Here is a 25,276-nt window from a genome sequence, read left to right as displayed (position 1 = left end):
AATGGTTATTTTTAAGTAATAAGTATATTCACAATAAATTTTCTGTGACTATCTACATTATTGTTACTTAAAAAAATCATTACATAGTATATAGAAAAATAATTAGATCCTTATTTAAAAACTCCTGGAAATAAATACTGTTGCTATCTGTTTAAAAGAAGAAATTCTTTTTGAAATATAGCTTCAAGTAATGTTTGCCAAGATGTAGAATTAACTATATGAAATTTGCCATTATGTTCAAAAATTATTTTATTAATGTTATGCATAATTTAAAAAATTAAATAAAGTTTCTCTCATTTACCATAAATTTTCTAAGGTCTTACTGTTATTCACTTAGTGTTTAATAAGGAGGCTCATGTTTAATGTTGACAACATTAGTTAGGAAATGAAAGACTTGGGTCTGCAGGGTCACTAACTAACAACTCTTGGCTGATTAGTAACGTTTCTGGTAAAATGAATGTTTGCTCTTCATCTGTAGTTAGAAATTTTTGTTTATTAATTTTATTTTGAAATAATTGCAAACAGAAAAGTTTCAATAGTAGTTCGAAGAACACGTGAGCTTTAGTATCTAGCAGATTCACCATTTTATAAATTTTGCCACATTTACTTATTTTCTCTCTCTCTCTCTCTCTCTCTCTCTCTCTCTCTCTCACACACACACACACACACACACTCACACGTACAGTTTTTTCCCTCTGAAACATTGAGAGTGTCTAATTAGGCTTAAGTCTCAGGTCTGTCACTTCCTGCCAGGATGACTTTGGGAAATTTTCTCAACCACTCTGAGTCTCATTGTTCTCTTCCATAGATAATATTTAACTTCTGGGTTATAGCGAAAATCAGAGAAAATATATCAAAAGTGCCTGGCACATGGCGGGTACTCAGTATATTAAGGTGTGACTAATAATATTGTTATTACTATTATTATTGTTACTATTATTATTTTAGGCCCGTTTGTAAAATAAATGAAAGTTTGAAAACAGTTCATGGTGCTTCTACTGAAAGTGTCCTGATTTAGTTATTGAAAAAAAAACCTCTGCAGACTTGTTGCTAGTGCTCATTACCAGTAGAAAGCAGCCATTTCAGGAGTGAAAAATAAATTGCTGCATGCGTCTTTATTGTTGTCTGTTCTATAGTATTCTTTATGAGTCTGGTATTCTGGATTTCTTCCTCTTAGTATTGTGAGGTTAGTAAAGTCATTGGATGTCGATAATGCTGAGAGCAATGTTAAGCTCCCACTGTTAGTGAAGGAAAAGACAGAAGAGGGGGAAAAATCCATTCACTGCAAATTGGAGAAAGAACTAACATAACTTGAATCCTGCTGTTAGGCATTGTGCCATATATGCCTTACAGACTTTTTAAAAAATAATTTGTGGATAATCTGAGTGAGGCAGTAACAAAAGTAAGTTGTGTTGAGTATACTTTGTTTAAGAAGGAAGCAAAGTATATAAAAATTGTTTTAGAAAAATCCCAGTCATAATGGTTAAAATAAGGTGGTGCTGTATGAAAAAATAAGGTAGTACTGTATGAAAAATAAGTTACTTGATTGGGAGGGGGGGGTGCCTTTATTCCATGAAAAGGATGATTAACTGAGCTATTGTTAAATTCTTTTTTTCCTGGTGCTCACAGTTGTTGTATTACCAATAGTATGGGTAATGCATTAATTTGTAGAACCTAGCTTCTGACGATAAATTTATGCAGATGTAATAACACTTATTTTTACATCTAATTTCTATAAGGTTTGCCTCGAAGCATCAACACAGATATTTTGCCCAAGGAAACAGACAGTGGACAAAATCAGGATTTCTCCAGCTTTGATGATACTGGAAAAAGTAGCTTAGGTGACATGTTCTCACCTATCAGAGATGGTAAGTCTGTTCAGATCAGAGAGTCATGTTCTCTTGCTGGTGGTCATTCTGACTGAAAGATGTGGGTAATAGCTTCAGTTTAACTCTTTTCCTTTCCCTTAATATTTCAAATGTTATCATTCTAAAGTATATGCTGGTAATTTTCACTTGGGGCCTGTGTAGAAAGCTCTCAAGTTAGCATTTTAATTTCCACAGAAGTTTCTGAAAGGAAGTTTTGCTTCCACAGGCAATCTTTTACTTATAACTACTTCTAAATAAATCATCATAAAATTGTGGATATTTTGATAGGCAAAATATATCTTCCTAACTTAAAAAAAATTATTTCTGTGTTTATTAGTATTTAATTGGTATTAAATGTTTTCATGGAGACAAATGGCCAGGTGGTAGATTGCCTCATCTATTACACTATGTATGAAACTATCATATATACACACACACACGCACATGCACATGCACACACACTCCCCATTGCTAGTAGACATTGCCATTAAAAAGAAAACAAAAAGCAAGAAAGTTTGCCAGCCTGATAAATGCAAACATTATTTATCATTGTTGTTCACTTTATATAAACTAGGCACATTGTTTGGCTGGGTTTTTTTGGTGCTGATGTTCATTCTGTTTCCTTTAATAGGATATTTCCACTGCTAATAGCAATATTATCAATAATATGGGTAAATTGCTAGAGGGTAATTTAGCAGGCTTAAATATTCACACTTTTTGGCCTGTTAATTCCATTTCTATAAGTTTACCTACGGAAATATTCAGAGAAACCCACAAAGATTGTTTACTGTTTATATATAATAGTGGAAAACTGGAGCAAATCTAAATATCAACAGGAGCAAGATGTTTAAATTGTTATATCTGCTCATAATCTTACAAAATTTCATTTTTTATTTTAAAATTGTATATTTTCCAAGTTTTTACAATGAATTTCATAGTCAAAAAGAATAAATACAATTTATCAGTACAGAATTATTGGGTGTCTTCTGTGTTACCCCAGCCTGAAAATGGCTACTTCATCCAGATCAAATTCCCTTTTCTTCCACCTAATAGAAGAGGGAAGGGTTCCTTTCTTTCAGGAAAAGGAGGGGTCAGACTACATAAAGAGTAATGTGAGCAAGGACATGGGCGAAGGAGGGAAAAGTGACTTGGGCTGGTGTTAAGAAAGGTTTCTGCAGTTAGTGCCCACTTGGAGAGTTTGGGCTTAAAAGAACCCATGGAGTTAACTTTTGAATTGAAGAATGTAGGAAGGGGGTTTATGGAGGGTTTCGAGTTATAAATGAAATCCTCTTTAATGATTTTTAAGAGAAATGAAGAAAGGATCGAAATTCCTCTTTAATTACTTTAGCTGTTTTTAAAAATATGATTAGAATATGAGCCATATGCCCTTCATTTATTAGAGTTTTACATTATTAATAAGAAAACACAGATACTAAATATAGTACTGATTTCATTATCAAGAGATTCATGTTTTAATCTCAAGGATGCAGTTCTACTGGTAAAAGGCTTAATCTGTTTGTACTTCAATTTCTTCATCTTTTAAATAAGAATACTTCTTTTGCTAGGGCAAAACTAACATCTTCCAAAAGTATGTGTGTGTTGTGTAATTGCTAGGCATATATACACACATGCAGAGACAGATAGGTGATTGGATGGATGGATGATAATCCTACTAATATGATCATCTTGTATAATAATTTATTGGCCATTTAAATTACTGGTGAATTTTTTTATGACCTTGGACCATTTTTCTATTAATCTATTAAAATGGAATTAAGCAATTTTTGGTTGAGAAATGAAGAATACTACAGTATTGAAATACTCTACCATTGAAATAAATATTAATAAACCTTTGTTTTTTATAGCATTGTATTGCTTGCAAAATATGCTCACATTATTTCATTTGATTCTTAAAACAATCCTAAGAGATCGTCAGGGCATTTTCCCTCTTATATAGTTGCAGAAACTGAAGCTTAATTGTATTAAAGTTCTGTTCAACATCACAAAGGTATTAAGTAGTATAGGCAGAACTGGGGTAGAGATCTTTGGAGCTTACTACAGTGCTTTTTCTAATACACTTTGGTGTCTCATTAAATGACTCTATAGCGTAGAATTATCTTTTCATATTTGCTGCTATGCATGAAGCTAAAAGAACAAAAAGGGAAGTTTATGTCAGTACTAGATTTAACTTTACTCAGATTTTTCTTATAATTATTAGTCTCTGAACTCCTTGGGGTAATGAATAAGAAGCTTAAGTTGCTATGGTGTCTTTTTCACTATCTTTTAAGTTTGATTTTCTAATTTTCTTATAGAGGCTGTAGTTAACAAGGGAGGTGATGAGTCTGTAGCCAAAGGAGATGGTAAGAACTATTGAGAAGTACTTTTATGAAAACTGTTTAAGTAATATTGTGGTATCTATTGCTGTGTAACAAATTACCCCAAGATTTTGAATCTTAAAAGAACATTTATTATCTCATAATTGTGGGATACGAATCTGAGCATGGCTTTAGGTCTTTCTTGGTGCTTTAATCAGGGTGATCACTGGGCGGCAGGCACCTTGAGGCTGACCTGGGTCACAATCTGCTTCCAAGCTTATTCATGTGGCTGTTGGCCAAAGACAAAAGTCAGTTCCTTCCCTTGTGGCCTCTCCGCAGGGCAGCTGACAACAATGGCAACTGGCTTGCCTCGGAACTGGTGAGCACGAGAGTAAGAGCGGACCCCAGGATGGAAGCCACAGTGTGTTTGTCATCAAATCTTAGAAGTGACATCCCACCACCTGTTAGTAGCAAGTTGCTAGGTCCAACCCACATTCAAAGGGAGGGGATTACACAAGGGCAGGGATTATTAGGAGCCGCAGTCGAGGCTGCCTGCCAAGATACATACCACAGGTGGATACCAAAGTAACAGTCTTCAGTTACCAGAAACTAATACTGACTAAAATCTTCATTGTCAGTTTTCAAAGTAGTTTCACATCTAATACCTCTGTAGCCTAACCACTCAGGGAAGTAAATATTCACATTTACAGATCAGGAAGCAGTCACAGAATGTTACGATTTTTACCCAAAAACAAGCATCAGGTAAGGGCTAGAGCTGACAAAGGAACCTGCCTCTGAATCCAAATCCCATATCTTTCTCCTGTATTAACCTATCGATTATGTTAAGTGTTTTTGTTAAATATCCAAGATTGGGGAAAGTCTTATGCAAATGCAGTTGTTTTTTTTTCTCCTCCTTTTCAGGCCTTGACTTTTTAACACATTTGAACTCAGTGTTTCCTCCAAGAAAACATCCAGGAGCTTCTGGCACTTCAGTATTACATTCCAGTCCTCTCAATGTCTTTATGGGATCTCCAGGGAAAGAAGAAAATGAAAATCACGATCTGACAGCTGAATCTAAGAAAACGTATCTGGGAAAACAAGAACCTAAAGACTCCTTCAAACAGGTATCTGCCTAAAAATAATACTGAACTCACTGTGTGTGTTTATCATGAGCAAGCATAATGAATTTCATCACGAGAAAGCAGGCAGCTGCCTATTTAATGTGTCCTAATTATTGACAGTGCTGTGCGCTTACTAGGTAAAAAAATACTCTTAAATCTTGATGTCATATTTTAAAATCTAAAGGATACTTTTGAAATCTGTCTCTGGATATGTTGAAGGTAATGGCAATATAAACTTATACTATTTTTTTTCCTAAGACAAGAAACTTGATTTAACTGTGTAATAATATTTTATACCTGAGATTTTTTTGGAATGTATTTTCATTGCAGCAGAAAGCACCAAGTTGGTGGTCAAGTCATTTACCCTAAGTCTTAGAGTAATTTGCTAATTGATAGTGCTAAGAATGTAATTCACGATCATTACGTTCCTCTATAATACAGTATTCAATATAGAAGTTAATTTATTATGTAAGTGTTTAAAATGGTCAAATATTACCAGGAACACTGAATTTGTTGTGCATTATATCTCTTTATTTTTATTTATTTTTTAGAATGATATGGAAAGATACCATTCAAGAAGTACAGAAATTTCTTTTGACTTATTTTTCAAATATTTCTGACTAGTTATCACTTGAGAGGCTGGGGAAATTTTTTTTTTTTTTTGCCTGTGATTTTCATTTTAAATGATATTCAATAGCTAATAAATGAGGTTTTTCTCATCACGTTATCATTGAGATTGTTTTTGATTAGTGCATTTAATTTATTTTACTGCTAGTTCTAGCAATTTTTTTCTCTTTCTATATCCCTTTCTATTCTTCCTTTATCTGACTTTACCTACTGGATAAAAAGAGAAAAGTAGGTGCAAATTATGTAGATGACATGGGTAAAACCAGAATTTATATATTAATTGTTTATTTTAAATGTGAAGTTTGCAAAGTTGATCTCCGGTGCTGAAACTGGAAATCTAAATACCTCTCCATCATCTAACCAAACAAGAAGCCCTGAGAAATTTGAAAAGCCAGAGAAAGAAAATGAAGCCCAGTTACTATATGAACCTACAATCAATGGGTCCTCAACTCCAAGTAAGTACATGAAACTTCCCTAATGTTTGAAAGTGTTAAGTTGAAAGGATAATTAATGTAAGTATTCAACTTGAAAGGATAATAAATGGAGTAATCATAGAGTAAAAATTAAAAATGATCAAGTTTAAAGTTTATGATATTGCTCTAGTGTGACTGTTACTCAAAGACAATAAAATGTATATGATGGTTAAGTTAACCACATTTATTTGACACTCTTGGTGTGAATTTCATTTTTCAATCTAATACGTAAGTATCTTGATCTAATATGGTACAGATGGGAATATACTGTAGGATATAAACTGCAGGACCTTTGAAAATAGGTCATTAACTACCTAAAATTGTCTCTCCTCTCCCATATTAAAGCCTTGTTTGTAGAGTTCATACCACAGACCCTGAAAACTGAGTCACATTTAAAGGGATATTAGGTTCAGTTATCAGAGTTATCTATATAAAACAACTCTGTAGAAGCAACTTTGTTATATGGATATCTATACTTTACCTTAAGGCTTCTGGGGATAAATTGCATTAGCGTAAACTCTAGGGCTTTGCCTGTAGCACTGCTTTACTCCTCTATTCCTTCTGTTTGTTTTTAATGGTCTTGGTTTATCTAGTTTGTGGTGCAGCTTGTCACATTCATCTTTTACAAGAGAAAATGGTTCAGAGATTCTTCAAGATTAATCCCTCTGTCATACATTATTACGTTAGACAGTTGGATATATATATGTATACACACACACACACACACACACACACACACACACACACATAGAAATAATGATACAGAAAGTTTCTAAGATTTATATTCCAACCAGTGAATTTTTCTAAATGTCACAGGAACACTGTTCTTTACCAGTTTTTCAAGTTTTCTCATGCCAAATCTTATTTAGAAATGTTTGATGTCTCTTAGTCCAAGTTGACTATTAATATTTTCTCTTTTTTTATTTTAGATCCGAAGTTAGCATCCTCTGTCACTGCTGGAGTTGCCAGTTCACTATCAGAAAAAATAGCTGATACCATTGGAAATAATCGGCCAAATGCACCATTGACATCTGTTCAAATTCGTTTCATTCAAAACATGATACAGGAAACGTTGGATGACTTTAGGTAGTGACTAAGAAATTACTCTCTCTATCTGGACCTTAACTGCTTTTATTAGGTGTAAAACCAGAACTATAAGTAACATTGGTTGTTACTACTTTTCCCTATGTTTTGGTGTCCATAAAACCATAGAAAACAATGAGTTTTGTTGATCTTGATATGCTGAATTTATTGAATATCAGCCAGGAAAAAGCACATTTTCCTAGGGTAGTTATTAGATAACTTGATAGGGCAGTCTAACAAGCAGGCTGCCATTGTGGATTTTGTTTTATTAAAATGTGGATGGATTCCGGTAAGCTCAAATGGGATTCTTACATATATATAGTATTTATAGATCACCTGCTAAATATACTAGGTGCAATAATATAATACAGAAAAATATTTTTTAAAGGAGTTCTGAATATTTTCAAATAGGATGAATTAGAATGTAATACTTTATTTCAAAAAAACTCTTGCATGGATCTATCCTTGTCTCCTCATCCTTTGAATTTTGAACATGGTAAGAATGTGTTCTAGAATGCTGCCTCCTTTTACCTATAATTTCTATAGATTTTGGAAGCTGTTATCAATTATTAGAATCTTTTATGGTTTTTTTTCCCTGACCTATAGTTACTTACTGTATTTCCCCGAAAATAAGACCTAGCCAGGCAATCAGCTCTAATGTGTCTTTTGGAGCAAAAATTAATATAAGACTCGGTATTATATTATATTATATATATCATATCATTATATCATTTATCAGACCCGGTCTTATAGTAAAATATACTCAAATTTGGTTCTTTTACCTATCATCTCAATATGTTTTTGAAGCTGTTATCAATTATTAGAATCTTTATATTTTTCTTTCTGACCTATAGTTAACTTAGTATTATTCTAGTTCAAATTTGGTTATCATGAGCAAGAATGTTGGAGAAGATATGCAGTTTTTCTTGGTGCATATTTCTTTTTAATGTTAAAAATGGTTTTAAATGTTAACATACACATTTTTAAAGAAAACTCATCATTTTGGAATTTACAGTGTGTGTGGTGTATGTACTGGATACTAAGGATATAAAAATGGTCTGCCCACAAAGGCCTTATAGTTTAATTGGGATAGGTACAGTGTGTCCTGCTATGATGTGTGTTTCTTTAATATGAATTAATTCATGATTGGTAAATAGGGCAGTGATGACAATATGGTGAACAAATTCTGTTGGTTCATGTAAGAGCAATCAAAACAAAGTCCTGAACCCTGCTGAGGGCAGCAAACCACCTGTCAGTGTTCTTCTCTTCCTATGCCCTTCCTCCTAACCTGGTTTGGCTACGTGCTCTGTGTTAGGAAGTACTTATCTTGTAACCATTCCCCCGTTTGGGGCATTTTATTGTTGCCTCTATGCTTGACAGCTCAATTGTTTCTTCTGTCTTCTTTCCCCCTTTTATCAAGTAGAAATCACTTTTTTAAGGACAAGTCTTATTATTCAGTATAGTGTTTTCTTTACAAAGTTGTGTATGTTTTGAGTGGTCTGTTCTAATCCTTTTTCCCTAAGTCTTGTTCTTCTTTCTATCGTTTTCTTTTTTAGTTTTATTGTGTTAAGAACGCTTAACGTGAGCTCTACCCTCTTAGTAGATTTTTAAGTGTGCAGTACAGGCACATGTTGTAGATCGGGTCTCTTGAACTTACTTGTTTTGCAGGACTGAAATTTTATGCTCATCAGCTGGCAACTCCCTTTTTTCTCTTCTCCTCAGCCCCTCGCAACCACAATGCTGTTCTTTATTTCCATAAGGTTAACTATTTTAGATGTCTCGTATCAGTGGAATCATGCAGATTTGTCCTTCTCTGACTGGCTTATTTCACTTAGCATTATGTCATTCAGGTTCATCCATGTTGTCGGATATTGCAAGATTTCCTTCTTTTTTGAGACTGAATATTATTCTAATACAGCGTTTATCACATTTAAAAAATTTGGCTCTGTTATTTTCAGTACACAGTTTTAAAGAACATGAGGTTTTTCAGGAATGCATATGTATGGCAAAATAGCAGAATTGTCTAGATACAGCTAACTATAATATGTGAACAAAGCAATGTTGGAAACATGGAAAGGGAGCCGTCTTTCTGATGGGGCACACCTAGAGATATCACTGTCCTGCCTTCCGCTTTCAGCATGCCTTGTATGCCTATACCAGGGAGGGGGTGAGTAGGGCCCTCTCTCAGCTCTCCTGCCCCTCCATCACCATAAGCTGCCTCCGCTTGGGACTCAGTGAGGACCCAGAGAGGCTCAGAGTGTTTCTGTACATTTACTTGCTCTGCACAGTAGGTCTTGCACAGCTATACCTCACAGTGGGGGGACAAAGAAGGGTGTGAGGGGTTCCCTTTCAGCAGCTCTCCCTCAGCTGTGGAGTGTGGCCGCCTTCTCTACAAAGGCCTGTAGTGCTTCAGAGAGGCTGCTCTCGGTTCTCCCTGCCCCAAGTCTTCACCGGGCTTTGTGTATGTGTTCCTTGCAGGGATGTAGGGGGGTGTCTCTCTTAGCCCTCCTGCTCTGCCCCTAATTTTTTTATATAAGCACTCAGCGAAGGCCTGTGGCAAAAAGTTGGTGAGTGACTGCAGGCTTATTTTGTGGCTGAGACTCCCTGGGATTCTAATCTGTTGTGCCGGTCTTCACTTGTCCTTCACAAATCTATGAAAAATTCAGCTAGTTCTCCTTACACTGTCAGTGGCAGCTTTCTCCCCCACTGCTGCTCTGTTGAGGATGAAAACAATCATAGGTCTCTTCTAGGCGGGAATCATCATATTCTGGATTTTAGTTCTTTTAGGTTTCTTTACACACTCAGCTCTGGTTGAATTTTTAAAATGTGTGGTTTTATAGGTTATCTGGCTTGTTCTCATTTATCAGGGTTGGAGAGATTACATCCTAAGTGGAAATTGGTGGGTCTATTTCTGTTGTCTTTCAAGAAGATTTAAGTTTCTTCTGGCAGGCGGATCACTGATCCTGCACTTGCGGGGTTTCAGGTTTTCTTAGGGCTAGTTTATTTCTGGTTTGCCTTTATTCTTAGTGTTTAGTCTGTGCCTTTGAGGATGTCAGGTGAATATCTGTAGTATTCACAGGCCTTTTTTTTTTAAAATTTATTGGGGTGACAATTGTTAGTGAAATTACATAGATTTCAGGTGTACAGTTCTGTATTACATCATCTATAAATCCCATTGTGCGTTCACCACCCAGAGTCAGTTCTCCGTCCATCACCATATATTTGATCCTCCTTACCCTCATCTTTCTCCCCCCACCCCGTTTACCCTCTGGTAACCACTAAACTATTATCTGTGTCTATTGAGTTTTTGTTTCTCATTTGTTCGTCTTGTTCTTTTGTTGTTTTTGGTTTATATACCACATATCAATGAAATCATAGGGTTCTCTGCTTTTTCTGTCTGACTTATTTCGCTTAGCATTATACTCTCAAGATCCATCCATGTTGTCACAAATGTTCCTATATCATCTTTCCTTACCGCTGAATTCATAGGCCTTTTAACCTTTTTTATCCCCAGCGTCACAAGGCTTCCAAAATTCTTGCTGCTCTTTGGAGCTGCTACTTTTTGTTTGCATTCCCATCATCTAACCCAGTGTAAACATTGCTTGGGAATCAACAGGTGTCTCCAAGGGCAAATTGCACAGTTTCAGTTTTGCTTTTCTGCAGGCACCCCTTTCCAGGACCTTGCAGCCTTGGCTGCTCTGGCAGTCCCAAACTCTTCCTCACACACCCCACAATGAGACTGTCTCAAGCTCCAGGCCACTGCTTTCAGCTCAGCCTCTTTTCCCCACAAGGTAGAATCAGCACATTTCCCAGAGGGAAAAGCAGAGGGAAATGTGGGCTTGTAGACTTCTTTGCAAGAGAAGAAATCCTGGTTATCTTCATGGTTCTCTGATTCCTTCGGTCGTTTTTAATATAGCTTTTGTCAAAACTGAAGGCAGAAGAGAAAATATTTTTACATACCCTTATAGTTGCAACAGAAAAAATAAGGTAGTTAAGAATAAATCTAACCAAAAATAGTAAAGCTCTTTATAGAAAAACATTTTTAAAAATTTGCTAGAATCTATGTAAATTTACTAACAATTGTCACCCCAATAAATTTAATAAAAAAAAAAATTTGCTAGAAAGTATTAACTAAATTAACTAAATGGAAAGATATTATGAAGATGTCAGTTATTCTAGGTGGGTCCATAGATTGAATGCATTTCCAATCAAATGCAAACAGGGTGCTTTGGAAGGAGATGATGGGATAATTCCAAAATGTACATGAAAGAAGAGATCCAGAAATAACCAAGATACTCTAGAGAAGAACGAGGTTAAAGGGGACTTATTTGTCAGATAGATAAGCTTAATTACTGAGCTGTAATTAAAATAGTGTAGCATTAGCACAGGGCGACAGCTTGGCTAAAGGAATCAAATAGGCCAGAAAGAAACCTATGCATATATGGAAATGTGATATATGATAGAGGAAACATGGCAGATCTGTATGCAAAATGTGGAATAATCAATTGTGTTATGGTGTGGTTATGCATGTAAAAAATAAGTATGGATTCCATTATGTTAAAAAAAATCAATTCCATATCGAATAAAAGTTTAAATCTAAAGTGCAAATTTTAGTCATTATAAGATAATTTATTTATGACTTCAGGGTTAAGGAAGTTATTAAGAAATGAGAGGACATACTATTGATAAAAATAGATTGGTAAATTTGCAGTATTAGGTTAGTAAATTTGAGTTATTAATAAGAACTCATCATGAGACATCATTAACAAAGTGAAACGACAAAAAATATCTGCAGTACTCATATAACCAACAAAAGATCAGATTATGTAAAGAACTATTATTAATAAGAAAAAAAGACATTCAATAGAAAAATGGTTAAAAGATATAGATCAGCATTTCACAGAAGAGAAATCATATATGAATCTAAGAAAGATGCTCAATCCTGTAATTAGAGAAGTAAAAATGGAATGTGATACCATTTCACACCCATTGATGGGAAAAGACTGTAAAGTCTGATGATACTAAGTCTTGTTGTACGTGTTAGCGAAAGGAACTCTGTTTTACTTATGATGAGCATGTCCATTGATACCACCACTTCAGAAAACAATTTGTATTACATTGTAAAACTGGAAAAGTACATCTGGTCGATAACCTGTCACTCAGCATACGTACTCTTGGATACGTCATCTACAGAAATTGGCACGTGTAGTTTGCGAGATATATACATGATTGTAACACCATTGTAATTAATAATAAAAACAATCCAAATGTCAACTGACAAGAGAATATACCAATACAAATCAGTGAATTACAGATATATCTAACATGAATCATGAACTGCGGTATTGGATTATTTTTTAAATGTACAAAACTCAAGACTACATAGGATATGGTACTCTTTTTTTGTAATGCCCAAAAGCAAGCAGAACAAAAACATATTGAGTACATATTCTATATTATATAAATGTATTTTTTTAAGCATTTAGTGGCTTAAACAAAATTAAGTAGAATAATGTCTTGGGCTTCTCGCAAGAATTAAGTGATGGAATAGAGAGGAGCACACAGGAGATTTCTATGATTTTGGTAATGTTCTAACTTTTAAATTGTTTGATTGGTGATAAGTGTTTCTTTTATTATTATACTGCATAATTTTCATTCATTCTTTTGTAAGCATGAATTAATTGCATTTTATTGAGTAAGATATATTGTGACCATCCAAATAACCCCTTTCCATTCCACTGAAATAATTTTTAATAGCTAAAATATTGATAATAGTTAAAACATTATAACTTAGTGAATTATCTGTATTTCACTATAATATAAAACTGTCTTTCCTTATTGATAATTGCTACATTAAGGAATGTAGTGTAGTGGAATGGAGGTAGACAGTTTGGGTTTATATTCTAGCACCATTTACTGGTTATGTGACTTTGGATAAGTTATAACTGCACTGTGGCTCAATTACTTCATTGGTAAAATGGAGATAATAATTATACCTAGTTGTGAAGATTGAGTTCTTTAGAGTACAAGAAACAGTGCAGAGCACATGGTAAATAAATGCTAGGTGCATTGGTATTTTTAATGTAATAATAGTTGTTAACATCCAGTAATTTGAAAAATGAGAAGAGCTTAGTTTGTTGAATGATCTAGAATTGGTAAAACTTACAATTCTAACAAGTATTTTACGTTCTTTCCTAGAGAAGCATGTCATAGGGACATTGTGAATTTGCAAGTGGAGATGATTAAACAGTTTCATATGCAGTTGGTATGTATAGCAAATTTTATTTCAAATGAGTGTAGAATTGTGGCTCTACAAAATCCAGTAAAGGGCGATACATATTTTACTTAGTCATATCTAGTTGCTATGATAAATGGGAGTTTTAGAAATTTTATAAGTAAAATCGTTTTTAACTAGTCACCCTACTTTTTAACCTATGATATTAAGGCTACTTTTTTACAACGTTTTTTTTCTTTGCAGTAAGTAAGCAAAAATCTTCCCAAATGTGCAAATAAGCCTTTCAAATATGTAAATTTTACTAGTGATCTTTCATTTATATTAACAAAGTAGTAAGGGTGGTTAAGTACAAGAAACATCATTTAGCTAGTTAATTGAATATGAGAGAAATGATAGATGAAAGTATGTAAAACAAGTTTCCAAATAAATGTGAAATGCCAATAACTTAAGAACCATTTTTTTCTTTTCTAGAATGAAATGCACTCTTTGCTGGAAAGATACTCAGTGAATGAAGGTTTAGTGGCTGAAATTGAAAGACTAAGAGAAGAAAACAAAAGACTCCGGGCCCACTTTTGAAATTTCAGTGAATACCTTAATGTTTTTTAATTTAGGAAGTTTCTGGCAACACAGAACTACATGGAATCATTATTTTTTTTCATGGCTTCTGGGAAAAAAAATTTTTTTCAAGTAAAAGGGTAATGGGATTTTATACCAACCAGTATTTCATTTTCTCTGACTGTCAAAAATATTTATATTTTTATATTAAAAGCTGTACAATGTATCATCTGCCTAGTAGGAAAGTCAATAGGATCTTTATTTTCTGAAAGCTTTAGCTAAACACTAAGTGCCCTTTTTCATAAGAAAAGAAAATTGTGCAAAAAAATAGGTTATGGATATTTTAAAATCACCTTTTTTTACTGATATATTTTTGATTGACAGTAGCTTTTCAAATGTTGGATATTTCTAGATTAAACCATTTGATATGCATTCTATTTTTATGGAGAAATTTTAAAATGGCAATTGGTGCTTCTAAGCAATTGACTAATAAAATACAAGGTTGGTTAGTAATTATTTTAACTTGATAAAGTCAAGTATGGCTATTATTTATTAGTTGTATGTTTGATAAGACAATTTTTGGAATTTTCAGTTGCACAGATTACATTATATCTATTGCATTTATGTTACTGTATTGTACTTCTGACAAATCTGTACTCCTGGTTGGTAATTTTTTTTTTTAGCTAACTTTACTTTACCTGTGAAAATTTTTAAGGATTTATAAGATACAACTAGAGCTGTGTATCTGCTGATTATCTCACAAATTAATAACAAGCAAAATTATACTATAAAGTTTCAACCAAAACGATTCAACTTATAATCAGTGAAAATTTCATAGTAGAAACTAAACATTACTATATTATTGCCATTTTTTTTCTCCCACATGAGAAGTGTGGATTTTTATTTATTTTTTTGGTGGTTTATATCATTAACTTTCTCTAATTCTTTGTGTGCTGTGTGTAATTTTTTATATTATTGACTTTACCATAAAATTTATAAAGGTTAATTGTCAAAAGAATTTATACCTCTTTGACAATAGATGGATGTGTATATTTACCTGCTGTGATCTGCAGTTTTTGTGGTATAAGATTAGGTGGGTTACTGGCTTGTTTACCTTCTGTAGTCTCTTGTCCCAAAGATTTAAATTATGTACCTTATGTATAGTACTCCTGCCCAATTTTGACTTCTGAGATGAAAATATTTACTGAAATAAAAAGGAAATTGAGCTAGCTTACTAACTGTATGGTTTTCCAAAGCAGTGGAAATTTTTGAGGATATTTTTAATAAGTATAAACATACTAATAATTACTTCAAGGAATAAAAACAAATACTACTTTTTCCCAGTGTGATTCTGAGAATACATTTGTATTGAAGCCTATGAGGTACTGTGTGAACGTTTTCCTAGCAGATTATGAAAGCATTATGACTTGTAACAAGTTTTCTTATATATAATTATCAGGCAGGTTTAGAAGACATAAAAAGTATGTTTTGCCTACATTTTGTATTTAAATCCATTAATATTTTCCTATTACCTTTTTCTATACTTAATGTATATTAAAAGAGGTGGGATAAATAAAACAATTTTAGTAACTTTATATATGTAGTTGAAACATTTTTATCATGGCATTTAAAAGCTAATAAATACAAAAAATAAAATTTCCATATGGTAAAAATGGGAAACCTGGAATTGAACTTTTGCCTTTGGCCAAGATGGAATAATAGAGATTGGATTTAAGCATCTGACAATTTTTAAAAGAAAATATGTGAAGCAGTTTTCAAATATTGGACATCATGCAGCACAGGGCCTTGATCCCTGAAAGAGGAAGACAAGTGAGACCAAAGAAACTAAATGAAGTTCAAGCACAAGAAATAAGACAATTACACCAAAGCACATTATAATCAAATTTCTTAAGACCACTGACAAAGGAAAATTCTTAAAACAGCTGAAGTCAAAAGACATGGAGGAACAAAGATGAGAATGTCAGAGGCATTGGAGCAATAACTTTCAAGTACCGAAAGAAAATAATTCAGAATTCTATACCGAGCAAAAATACCTTTCAAAAATGAAAATGAAATGAAAACTTTTTGAGACCTATGAAGAGTGGAAGAATTTATCACAAGCCAACTTGCCTATTGGAAATGTTAAAGAATGTCTTTAGTCAGAAAGAAAATGGTAGAAAATGGTACCAGATAGAAATTTCTTTCTGTGCAAAGTAATGAAGAACACAAAAATGGGACATACGTAAACAAATGTAAGACTTTTTTTCTTATTTTAAATCATTTTTAAAGGATAATTGACTTTAAAGCCAAAATGATAACAAGGTATTTTGTGGTTAACATATGTAAAGTGAAATACCTGACAACAATATCAAGGATGGGAGGAGGGAAATGAAAGTATATTGATTGCTCTAAGGTTCCGATACCATGAAGTAGTATATTACCTGAAAATAGTCTGTGACAAGAATGTATAATGTAAATCCTAAAGCAACCACAAAAAATAAAAACAGGTAAAAGTGATAAACCAACAAAGATGATATTTTTTATGTAACCATAAAAAAAAACACAAACCAAAAGTAGGAAGGCAAAAAAGGGGAACAGAGAATAGATAGGAAAAATAGAAAATAAACAGTAAGATGGTAGACTTAAACAGCAATATCAATAATTACATTAAATGCAATTGTCAGTATTCCTTGTTATCAAATTGAATCTTTTATACAACTATATACTGAATCAAGGAAATCTTCAAATATAAAGACAAGTAATTTTAATATAAAAAGAATTTGAAAGTATATTGAACTGAATGCAAATGAAAACATTAAGTTTTGTGGGAATCAGCTAAATCAAGTACTTAGAGGGAAATGTGTATCATTAAATGTCTATATTAGAAAATGAAATTCAAATTGATGACTTCAGCTTCCACCTGAAGCTACAAAAATAATAGCAAGTGAAATACAAAACAAGCAAATGAGGGCTGGCCGGGTGGCGCAGGTGGTTGGAGCTCCGTGCTCCTAACTCTGAAGGCTGCCGGTTCGATTCCCACATGGGCCAGTGGGCTCTCAACCAAAAAAAACAAAAAAAAAAAAACAAAAAAAACAAGCAAATGAAAGGAAAAAGATTAAATCAATGCAATAGAAAACAAAATCAATTGAGAAAAATCAGTGAAATTAAAAGTTCTTTTAGATAATGGAATTGATAAACTGTTAGTTGGACTGATGAGAAGAAAAGGTATAAATTACCAATATGAGGAATGAGAGAAGTGACATCACTACAGAGTCTACAGATACTTCTGACAAAAATACCAAACCTCAATGGCTACATTGGTGAGTTCTTTCAAATGTTTAAAGGACACAGTATTTCAATTCTCAATGAATGTTTCCAGAAAATAAAGGGATAATTCCTAACTAATTCTTTGAGACCGGCATTATCCTCATACCAAAATCACAAAAGTATTCACCAGTATTTATCATGAACACATGCAAAAGTTCTAAACACAATTTTAGCAATTTGAATCCAACTATGTATAAAAAGGATAACATATTTGACCTAGTGAGGTTTATCTCAAGAATGAAAATTTGGGCTAACATTCAAAAATTAATGCAATTCACTATATTAACAGACTAATATAGGAAAACTGTATGATCATCTCAATAAAAGCAAAAAGAGCATTTGACAAAATCCAGCATTTATTTCTGATAAAAACTCTCAGCAAAATAAGAATAAAAAAGAATGCCACATGATAAAGGGCATCCTAAGAAAAACCTGCAGCTAACATCATACTTGAATGGTGAAAGACTGGATTCTTTTCCCGTAAGATCAGAGACTAAAGATGTCCACTGTCCCCTTTTATTATACATTGTACTGGAGTTTCTAGCCAAGATAATTAGGCAAGAAAAAAGCAAAAGACTTCCAGATTACAAATGAAGAAGTCTCTTCACAGGTGATATACTTGACTCTATAGAAAATCCTATGGAATATATAAAACTAAAACTAATAAGTGAGTTTAACAGTTTATAGTATATAAAAGTTCAATATATAACAATTACATTTCTATATACTAGCAAAATTGAAATGAAAAATCAATGCTATTTATATTAGCATAAAAAATATGAGATACTTTGGTGGAAATTTGGTAAAAGTTACCCAAGACTTGTACATTGAATTCTGCAAAACATTACTGAAAGAAAGTAAACCTAAATAAATGGAGAGACATATCATGTTCTTGGATTGTAATATTGAATATTATTACATGTCAATTTTTCCCATACTTATTGATTTAGATTCAGTATAATCCCAATAGAAATTTTAGCAGAAACAATTTTTCTCTTCAGCTATGTCTATTTTAATATTTACCTAACCTGGTAAGTATTTAATGTCACTTGTTTAATTTTTCAGCTTAGAATTTCCATTTGGTTATTTTTTTAGTTTCTAATTCTCTGTTGAAATCTTACACTTTAATTCTTTAAATTTATTTTGGTCTGTGTCTGATAGCTAGTATCTGGATAGCCTATGCATTTGTTTCTATTTTACATTTCTCAGTTTTTGGTCACATGTGCCTTCTAATCATGAATATTTATTGAGTGATTGATGTTATGAAAAACAAATACTTTTGAGTCTCTAAATGCTGTTATCTTCTAGGGAAAACTTATTTTCAAAATGACAGATAACTGGGCTAGGGGAATGAACACTGCCATGTCATTTTAATCCAGTCAGGTTGAGGTGACTCCAAATTGAATTTAAATCCCTGGTTTATTTTTATTTTTAAAGTATAACCCTTCAGAGTTCAAACCAAACCCTTGGGGTTCCATCACGGCCTGGTGAGTCATGAAGTCTAATTTTTGTCTCCCCAACTCTAGAGACTTTTCAAAGTTCTGCTTCTGAACTTTGTTGATGTTTAGATGTGCTATTTGTTATTTTATAGTTGAAGTTAACAGAATGCCAGATAAGTTGGGTAGATAATCACTTCATCTGATCTAAAACATTTCTAGTTAGGAATTATTTTATGTATTAAATTATCAAGTTCCACATACTACAAAGATACAAAGGTACTAGTATGTAATATGTTATTTGTAAGAAAATCATGTTATCTATAGAAGCTATAATTCGGGCCTTTGAAATGAAAAAGTTATCGTTTAGTAGATTAGCGATTCTCAATATGTGATTTGGTGAGCTCTTGGAATTCCCAAGATTCTTTTGGGTGTTCATAAGGTCAAAATTATTTTCATAATAATACTAAAACATTGTCTTTTTACTCATTTTTCATGAGCATAGAGTGGAGGTTTATAGCAGTTACATGACACAATTACATCATTGCCCCAATATCTAATAGAATGGGTGCTTATATATTCTTGTACATTCTAGAATTTTCTAAGATAAGCTCTTTGGAGTCTTCAATAATTTTTAATAGTATAAAAGAGAACTAAGACTAAGAAAGTTGAGAACCTGTAGTATACTTTTTCAGCTGGTAAAAAGGACACTTAAGGTTAAGGGCACAGCTTCACATGAGTCATATGTGCTTAGTAGCAGAAATTAAGAGTGAGAAAAGCATGTCTAGCAAAGAATTGTGGGTGTGACTTGGCTTTTGGCACACAGAGTACACTGGAATCAAATGCGTAGAAATTTAGAGTGTTTTAGACTGTCAAATTAGCAAAAGCACTGTCATCTAGGACTAAAAGATTGAAGCTTTACAAAAATATTAAGAAAACCTCTGGGCCCTCAATTTTTTAATATTGGCAGCAGGCTAAGAAAGTTGCTCATTTGCCAAAATGGCATATCTTCCAAAGCCCTTTCAGAAGTGGTTGAAGAGAATGAAAAAGGATGGACATCTCAAAGAGCAAAGTCAAAACGGTGGAGAACAATGGAATGGGGAGGCACTACCACGGTGCAGAACACAAGCCTAATCAAGACATATGCCCCATCCACAGAGCAGCATTTGCACAGTGGGATTTCAGAATTGCGATTGGCCAGTGACTACTATGAGCCTCCCATTCTTCTTAAATTCAAGTATTCATTGTTATTCTGTGCTAGCTTCACCATTGTTGGTAGGCTGGGTGCGTGTCTTTTGTTCATTATCTGAACAAAAGCAATGGTTGTTACCAGATGAGACACAGCTGAATCTAGTGTGGATTACAAGATCACAAGCTTTGAGCCTGATGCTATGATTGGATGCGACTTTTAGAGTCCTTGGCTGGAGTGATCATACATTGCATTTGGGAGGAACATGAATTATTGTGGCCCAGAGAGCAGAGTGGTGGGATGGTCGCCAGTCCTTCACCCCTACTTGTATCCCTGTCCTTTGTAGTTCTACTCAAAGAGGTGACTTTGGGTTTGGCCATTTGGCTTGCTTTGGACAATAAAACAGAAATGATGGTGTGCCAAAACCAGGCCTAGGCGTTAAGAGGTCTTGCAGCAGGTTTCCACCTGCTGCCTTGTACCTCTCACATGGCCATTAAAAGCACAAAATAAAACCCAGGAAGCTACCTGGGCTAGCTGCTGGCCTCAACAGGAACATGAAATATGTGACATAGAGCTGTCTCAGCCACGCTGCTCAGCCACACCCAGCCAATCCAGCCCAGCTGACCTTGAGATCTCTGGGAATAAATGCTTGCCATTGTATGCCACGGAGAGTTTTTGGTTTCTACATAGCAGTAGGTAACTGACAACGTGTTGATGCACCTCTGTTCCGGCAGCTGTGATTTAGCGTTACAACCTGCCTTGCTGAGATTTTTGTAAGAGCCTCCTAACTGGGCTGTTTTCCTCGTTCCTTCTTGTCTGTTGTATACATCTCTACTCGAGTTGTCCTCACCCAAAAGGAAAACCTAATTTTCCGCAGGAAGAGGCCATGGCCTTTGGTGTGGCAGGATATCCTGCTCCTTCCTTGAAGATTTGTCTCCTGCTACTCCACACACCCTGCCCGACATCCCAGTCTCAGATTCCAGAGAGCACCGTGCCATTTCATGGCTGTGGGCCATCACTTTTATTCTTTCTGCCTGGCAAACTCTTACACATCCTTTAGGACACTCACATGTCTTCTCTTTTGTGATATTTTTCCGTGACCTAAAGGCAATCATGCTGTCTTCTGTGCATCCAAAAATCCTTATTCTATTGCTATTATAATTTTTATAGAATTGGAATGATTTGTCTTCAGGTCTCTCTCCCCACTGGGCCGAACATTTTTGAATGTTTTCTGTAGATGCAATATCTAATATTATGCTTTGACCTCCACAGAGGTTCGATATCATATCTAATTTTATCAGTTGTTGAATAATGTGGAATATACGTAGGGATTGTTATAGATTATTAATTCTTGTAATTCCTGTATGGTGTTTATAATATTTGCAATAAACTGGAAATTTGGTTAACCGTAATCTTCCCTTCTTCACACTTGTCAAATAATAGCATTTGTTGTAGTAGGATAAATATATGAACATAGAAGAATGACAATAATGGTTGAAGATAAGTTGATATGCCCTTGGTGTAGATATTGTGAGTCCTTTTCAAGTGAAATCTGACAATCAGTTCACTTAAAATTAAAATGTCAAAAATCAATTATGCTTCATTTTTCATTCAGACAAATTGAACTTTTCAAAACATATTTGAAGCACATCTTATGTCAGAAGACACCTCTATTATTTGAATGCTAGTGAAATGAAAAAACATTCTATTTTTCACTTTTAAAATCATACACACTAGATCTTTATCTGCTAAAATGAGACTGAAGAATATCTGGATGTCTAAATATTGCTATCGTTCTTGAACTCTCTTTAAATAACAATGACTTTGGCAAAGAACAAAGTTATCTAAATGGAATAGGAGAGAACTGCTGGAACATAGACCACACGAAGGAGCCTGTGTAAAGAGAAGACTGGAGGGGAAGATGGGGGCAGATCAGAAAGGCTTTGTAAGATATGGCTGAGTCTAGACTTCAATATACAGACGGATGTTTTCTGGAGATGACAAAAAGAAGGGAGTGAATTTCTCTGTCCCTATCCTTCTTGTTAGAAAGTATGCAGACTCTTAAACATGACCACCCTCTTCAGCTTTGTTAGGTAAATGTAGCTGACATCTATTTTACACAACAGGCTTGGCTTTTTAAGTTTGAACAGGGAATAATAATAGCACATCCTCTTAGTGGGTGTGGCGTGATTTTGGTAGGTCTGCCGGCTATCCCAGATCTGGGAGCTTGGTTTTGCTGGGGTTTCTCTCAGGATTGGTAGTGAATAGTCTCAGGCATTATCCCATGGTCTGGGCAACTTCCACAGAAGATTCCATCTCAGCCTGTGCTTTAGTAGAGGTGTTCCAACTCACAGGGCTCACTTTGGCTCTGCGTCTTCTTTTTTTCTTCGTTCACTCCATTATTCTTTCATTCAGCGAGCAGTAGTTCCTCCCGTGTGCTAAGCACGGGGCATCATACTGAGGAGCACACTCATCTAGTAGAAAAGACGGACACATAAATTGAACAATCGTGCTGAGAGCTGGGGATGGATACGTACATGCATGGCACAGTGAAGGCAGCAGAGAGGGGCGTTAGCTGCAACTAGAAGAGGTCGAGTATCTGAGAAGGCTTCCTGGAGGTGACAGGAGGTAAAGTAGGGGGCAAAGTCCTGCGTTGAGGATTAAAGATGAATAGAAATACACCTGGTGAAGAGGAGGGAAGCGCCTCTCACACAGGAGGCTGGAAACAGCATGCATCAGACTTGGAGGGCCAGGCAGGGAGAGCAGGACACGGTTGCAGAGATGAGCCACGTCAGATGGCTTGGGTGCATGCCAGGGTGCTAGCATTTTCTTCTGAAGACAAAAAGGAACAAATAAGGTTTTAAATTAGGAATGTGTCGTGTTCAGATTTAGAAAGATGAGTCTGACGACAGTGAAGAAAATGGTTTTGAGAAGAATTATACCAAGGGCACTGATGTAGCTTTAGTCCATTCATGCTGCAATTTAAAAATACCATGATTAGATAGATGTCTTATAGACAACAGAAATGTATTTCTTACAGTCTTGGAGGCTGGCAAGTCTAAGATAAAAGCAGATGAGGATCCATGTCTTGGTTTAGAGACAACTGTCTTTTCACTGTGTCCTCACTGTGCAGAAGGAGCAGATCGTGTCTCTGGGGCTTTTATAAGAACACTAATCCCATTCGTGAAGCCCTCACGACCTAATTACCTCCCAAAGGTCCCACCTCCTAACATCATCACATTGGGGGTTAAAATTTCAACATTTGGGGGGAACACAAACATTCAGACCATCGTAGATACCATTTAGGAAACTGTTCAGTCGTCCAGGCAAGAAACACAACCATCAAAAGATTGGAGGACTATTTAGAAGGTGAAATAAGCAGAGCTTGATCAAAGATAGTGGATTTAAACTAGAAAGCATCTAGAAGACACCTTTTAATCATTAGGGGGGCTATTGATTTAAGAAGGCTTTTTATGTTTAATTATCCTACTAGCTCTAGTTTTCAGAGTTTTAAACATTAATGGTATGAACAGAAATTTAGCAGTTTCCAACATCTACTGAACATTCCTCCCCTTTATTAACCTATCATTGTGAGTTATGATTTATTTTTTAATACTGACCTATCTTTTTATTTGGGGGTAAATTCTACATGGTCAGAGAGGCTATTTTCATATATTGTTACATCTTTTTCTCTGGTATTTCAGAGTTTCAATTCTATTGTTATAAGCAATATAGGATTCTGATTTGCTAAGTTTTTATATAGGGAATAGTCAGCTTAACAAAATTAAATAATATATGTTTATATGCTTATTAGATAAAAAATTATATGTTATATCATGTTTATTATGCTACTTGTAAATTTATTATATAATCAAGATGAACAGTGGTTTTTATGCCTGTTTTATATCACTTAAAGCATAATATTTTCATTTTAAATTATTATAGAGGCTCTGAATTCCTTCTTTGCTTTTATTATATGTAAATTGACCATGTCAGTCATAGCGATGACTTAATTTGATACTGGGTCATCAGTTGCCTATTATGAAGTTATTCCTGTGGGAAGATAACTAACTCTAAAAGCAGAGGCAAGGAACGCATTGCAGCAAGACAGGCTATGGACTGTGATGTTATATGTGCTGTTGTGGGTTGTGCAGTAGCGTGCTCTTCCATTTGTGACTTTATGGCTGTGCTTTCATCCTCAAAGCTGCTGTTTCTGCATCTGCTTTTTCCTTCATTTGTGAACAACAGGTTCATTAAAAGCCAAAGAAACTGCTAAGAATGAGAGGCTGAGCCACCAAAACCAACATAAAGTTCAAAATCCTATTGTAAAGTAGAACAAATCAAGTTGAAGTTTTCTGTTGTCATTTCACATTATTGGGGAGTTGGCTAGAAATGCATTTAAATTTTGTTCTAACCAGTGTATTTTGCCAGTTGTTCTTTTAGATATTTAAGCCATTTTGGAAAAAGTATAAAAAAACAACAAGAAGAATAAAAACATCTTTGCTAGCTTTGAAATCTATATGTTTTCTATTTCTTCATAGTAAATTGCCACAAACTTAGCAGCTTCAGACACTCACATTTATTATTACACAGGTTAGGAATATGGCATGATATAGCTGAGTCCTCTGCTCAGGGTCTCACGGGGCTACAATCAAGGTATTGGCCAGGGCTGCATTCTCATCTGGAGGCTTGACTGGGGAAGAATTCTTTTCCAAGGTCATTCAGGTTGTTGGCAGAATTCATTTGCTTGTGGATGCATGACTGAGGGCTCAGCATTTTGCTGGCTGTCAACTGTAAGCTGCCTGAATTTCTTTGTTGGCTTCTCCAACATGGCTGGTTATTTCATCATCCTGACAAGTGGAGCTTCTTGCTTCAGGGGAGCATTCAGTCTGTCTTTTGGGGGATTTCATACAAATAAGCCAGCCCCTTCTTCCCTCAACCTAAATAATCTCCCTTTTAATTAATCAAAACCAACTGACTTCGGAGGTTAATTACTTCAGCAAAATTCCTTCACCTTCACCATATTTTTCTTTTGGCTTGAAATACA

General features: G+C 34.6%; 1 protein-coding gene across 7 annotated transcripts in view; it reads left to right on the top strand.

The window, feature by feature from the left end:
- Window positions 1-15,872, top strand: part of NEDD1 (NEDD1 gamma-tubulin ring complex targeting factor) — a 44,695-nt gene extending 28,823 nt beyond the window's left edge. For 5 of the 7 annotated variants that reach the window (XM_081058339.1, XM_081058340.1, XM_081058343.1 and 2 more), the window contains exons 9-15: window positions 1,740-1,868; window positions 4,181-4,228; window positions 5,105-5,307; window positions 6,233-6,386; window positions 7,334-7,490; window positions 13,686-13,752; window positions 14,194-15,872. In XM_081058339.1, coding sequence (XP_080914465.1) covers window positions 1,740-1,868; window positions 4,181-4,228; window positions 5,105-5,307; window positions 6,233-6,386; window positions 7,334-7,490; window positions 13,686-13,752; window positions 14,194-14,298 — 863 coding nt within the window. In that variant the 3' untranslated portion in view covers window positions 14,299-15,872. The remainder of the gene's footprint in view (window positions 1-1,739; window positions 1,869-4,180; window positions 4,229-5,104; window positions 5,308-6,232; window positions 6,387-7,333; window positions 7,491-13,685; window positions 13,753-14,193) is intronic. The other 2 variants (XM_081058344.1, XM_081058345.1) reach the window with 1 other exon arrangement.
- The last annotated feature ends 9,404 nt before the right edge of the window (window positions 15,873-25,276 follow it).

The sequence above is a fragment of the Rhinolophus hipposideros genome (assembly GCF_964194185.1).
Source record: "Rhinolophus hipposideros genome assembly, chromosome: 9".
Lineage (NCBI taxonomy): Eukaryota > Metazoa > Chordata > Mammalia > Chiroptera > Rhinolophidae > Rhinolophus > Rhinolophus hipposideros.
Note: the sequence above shows the minus strand (reverse complement) of the source record. Positions and strands in the feature narration are given on the sequence as shown.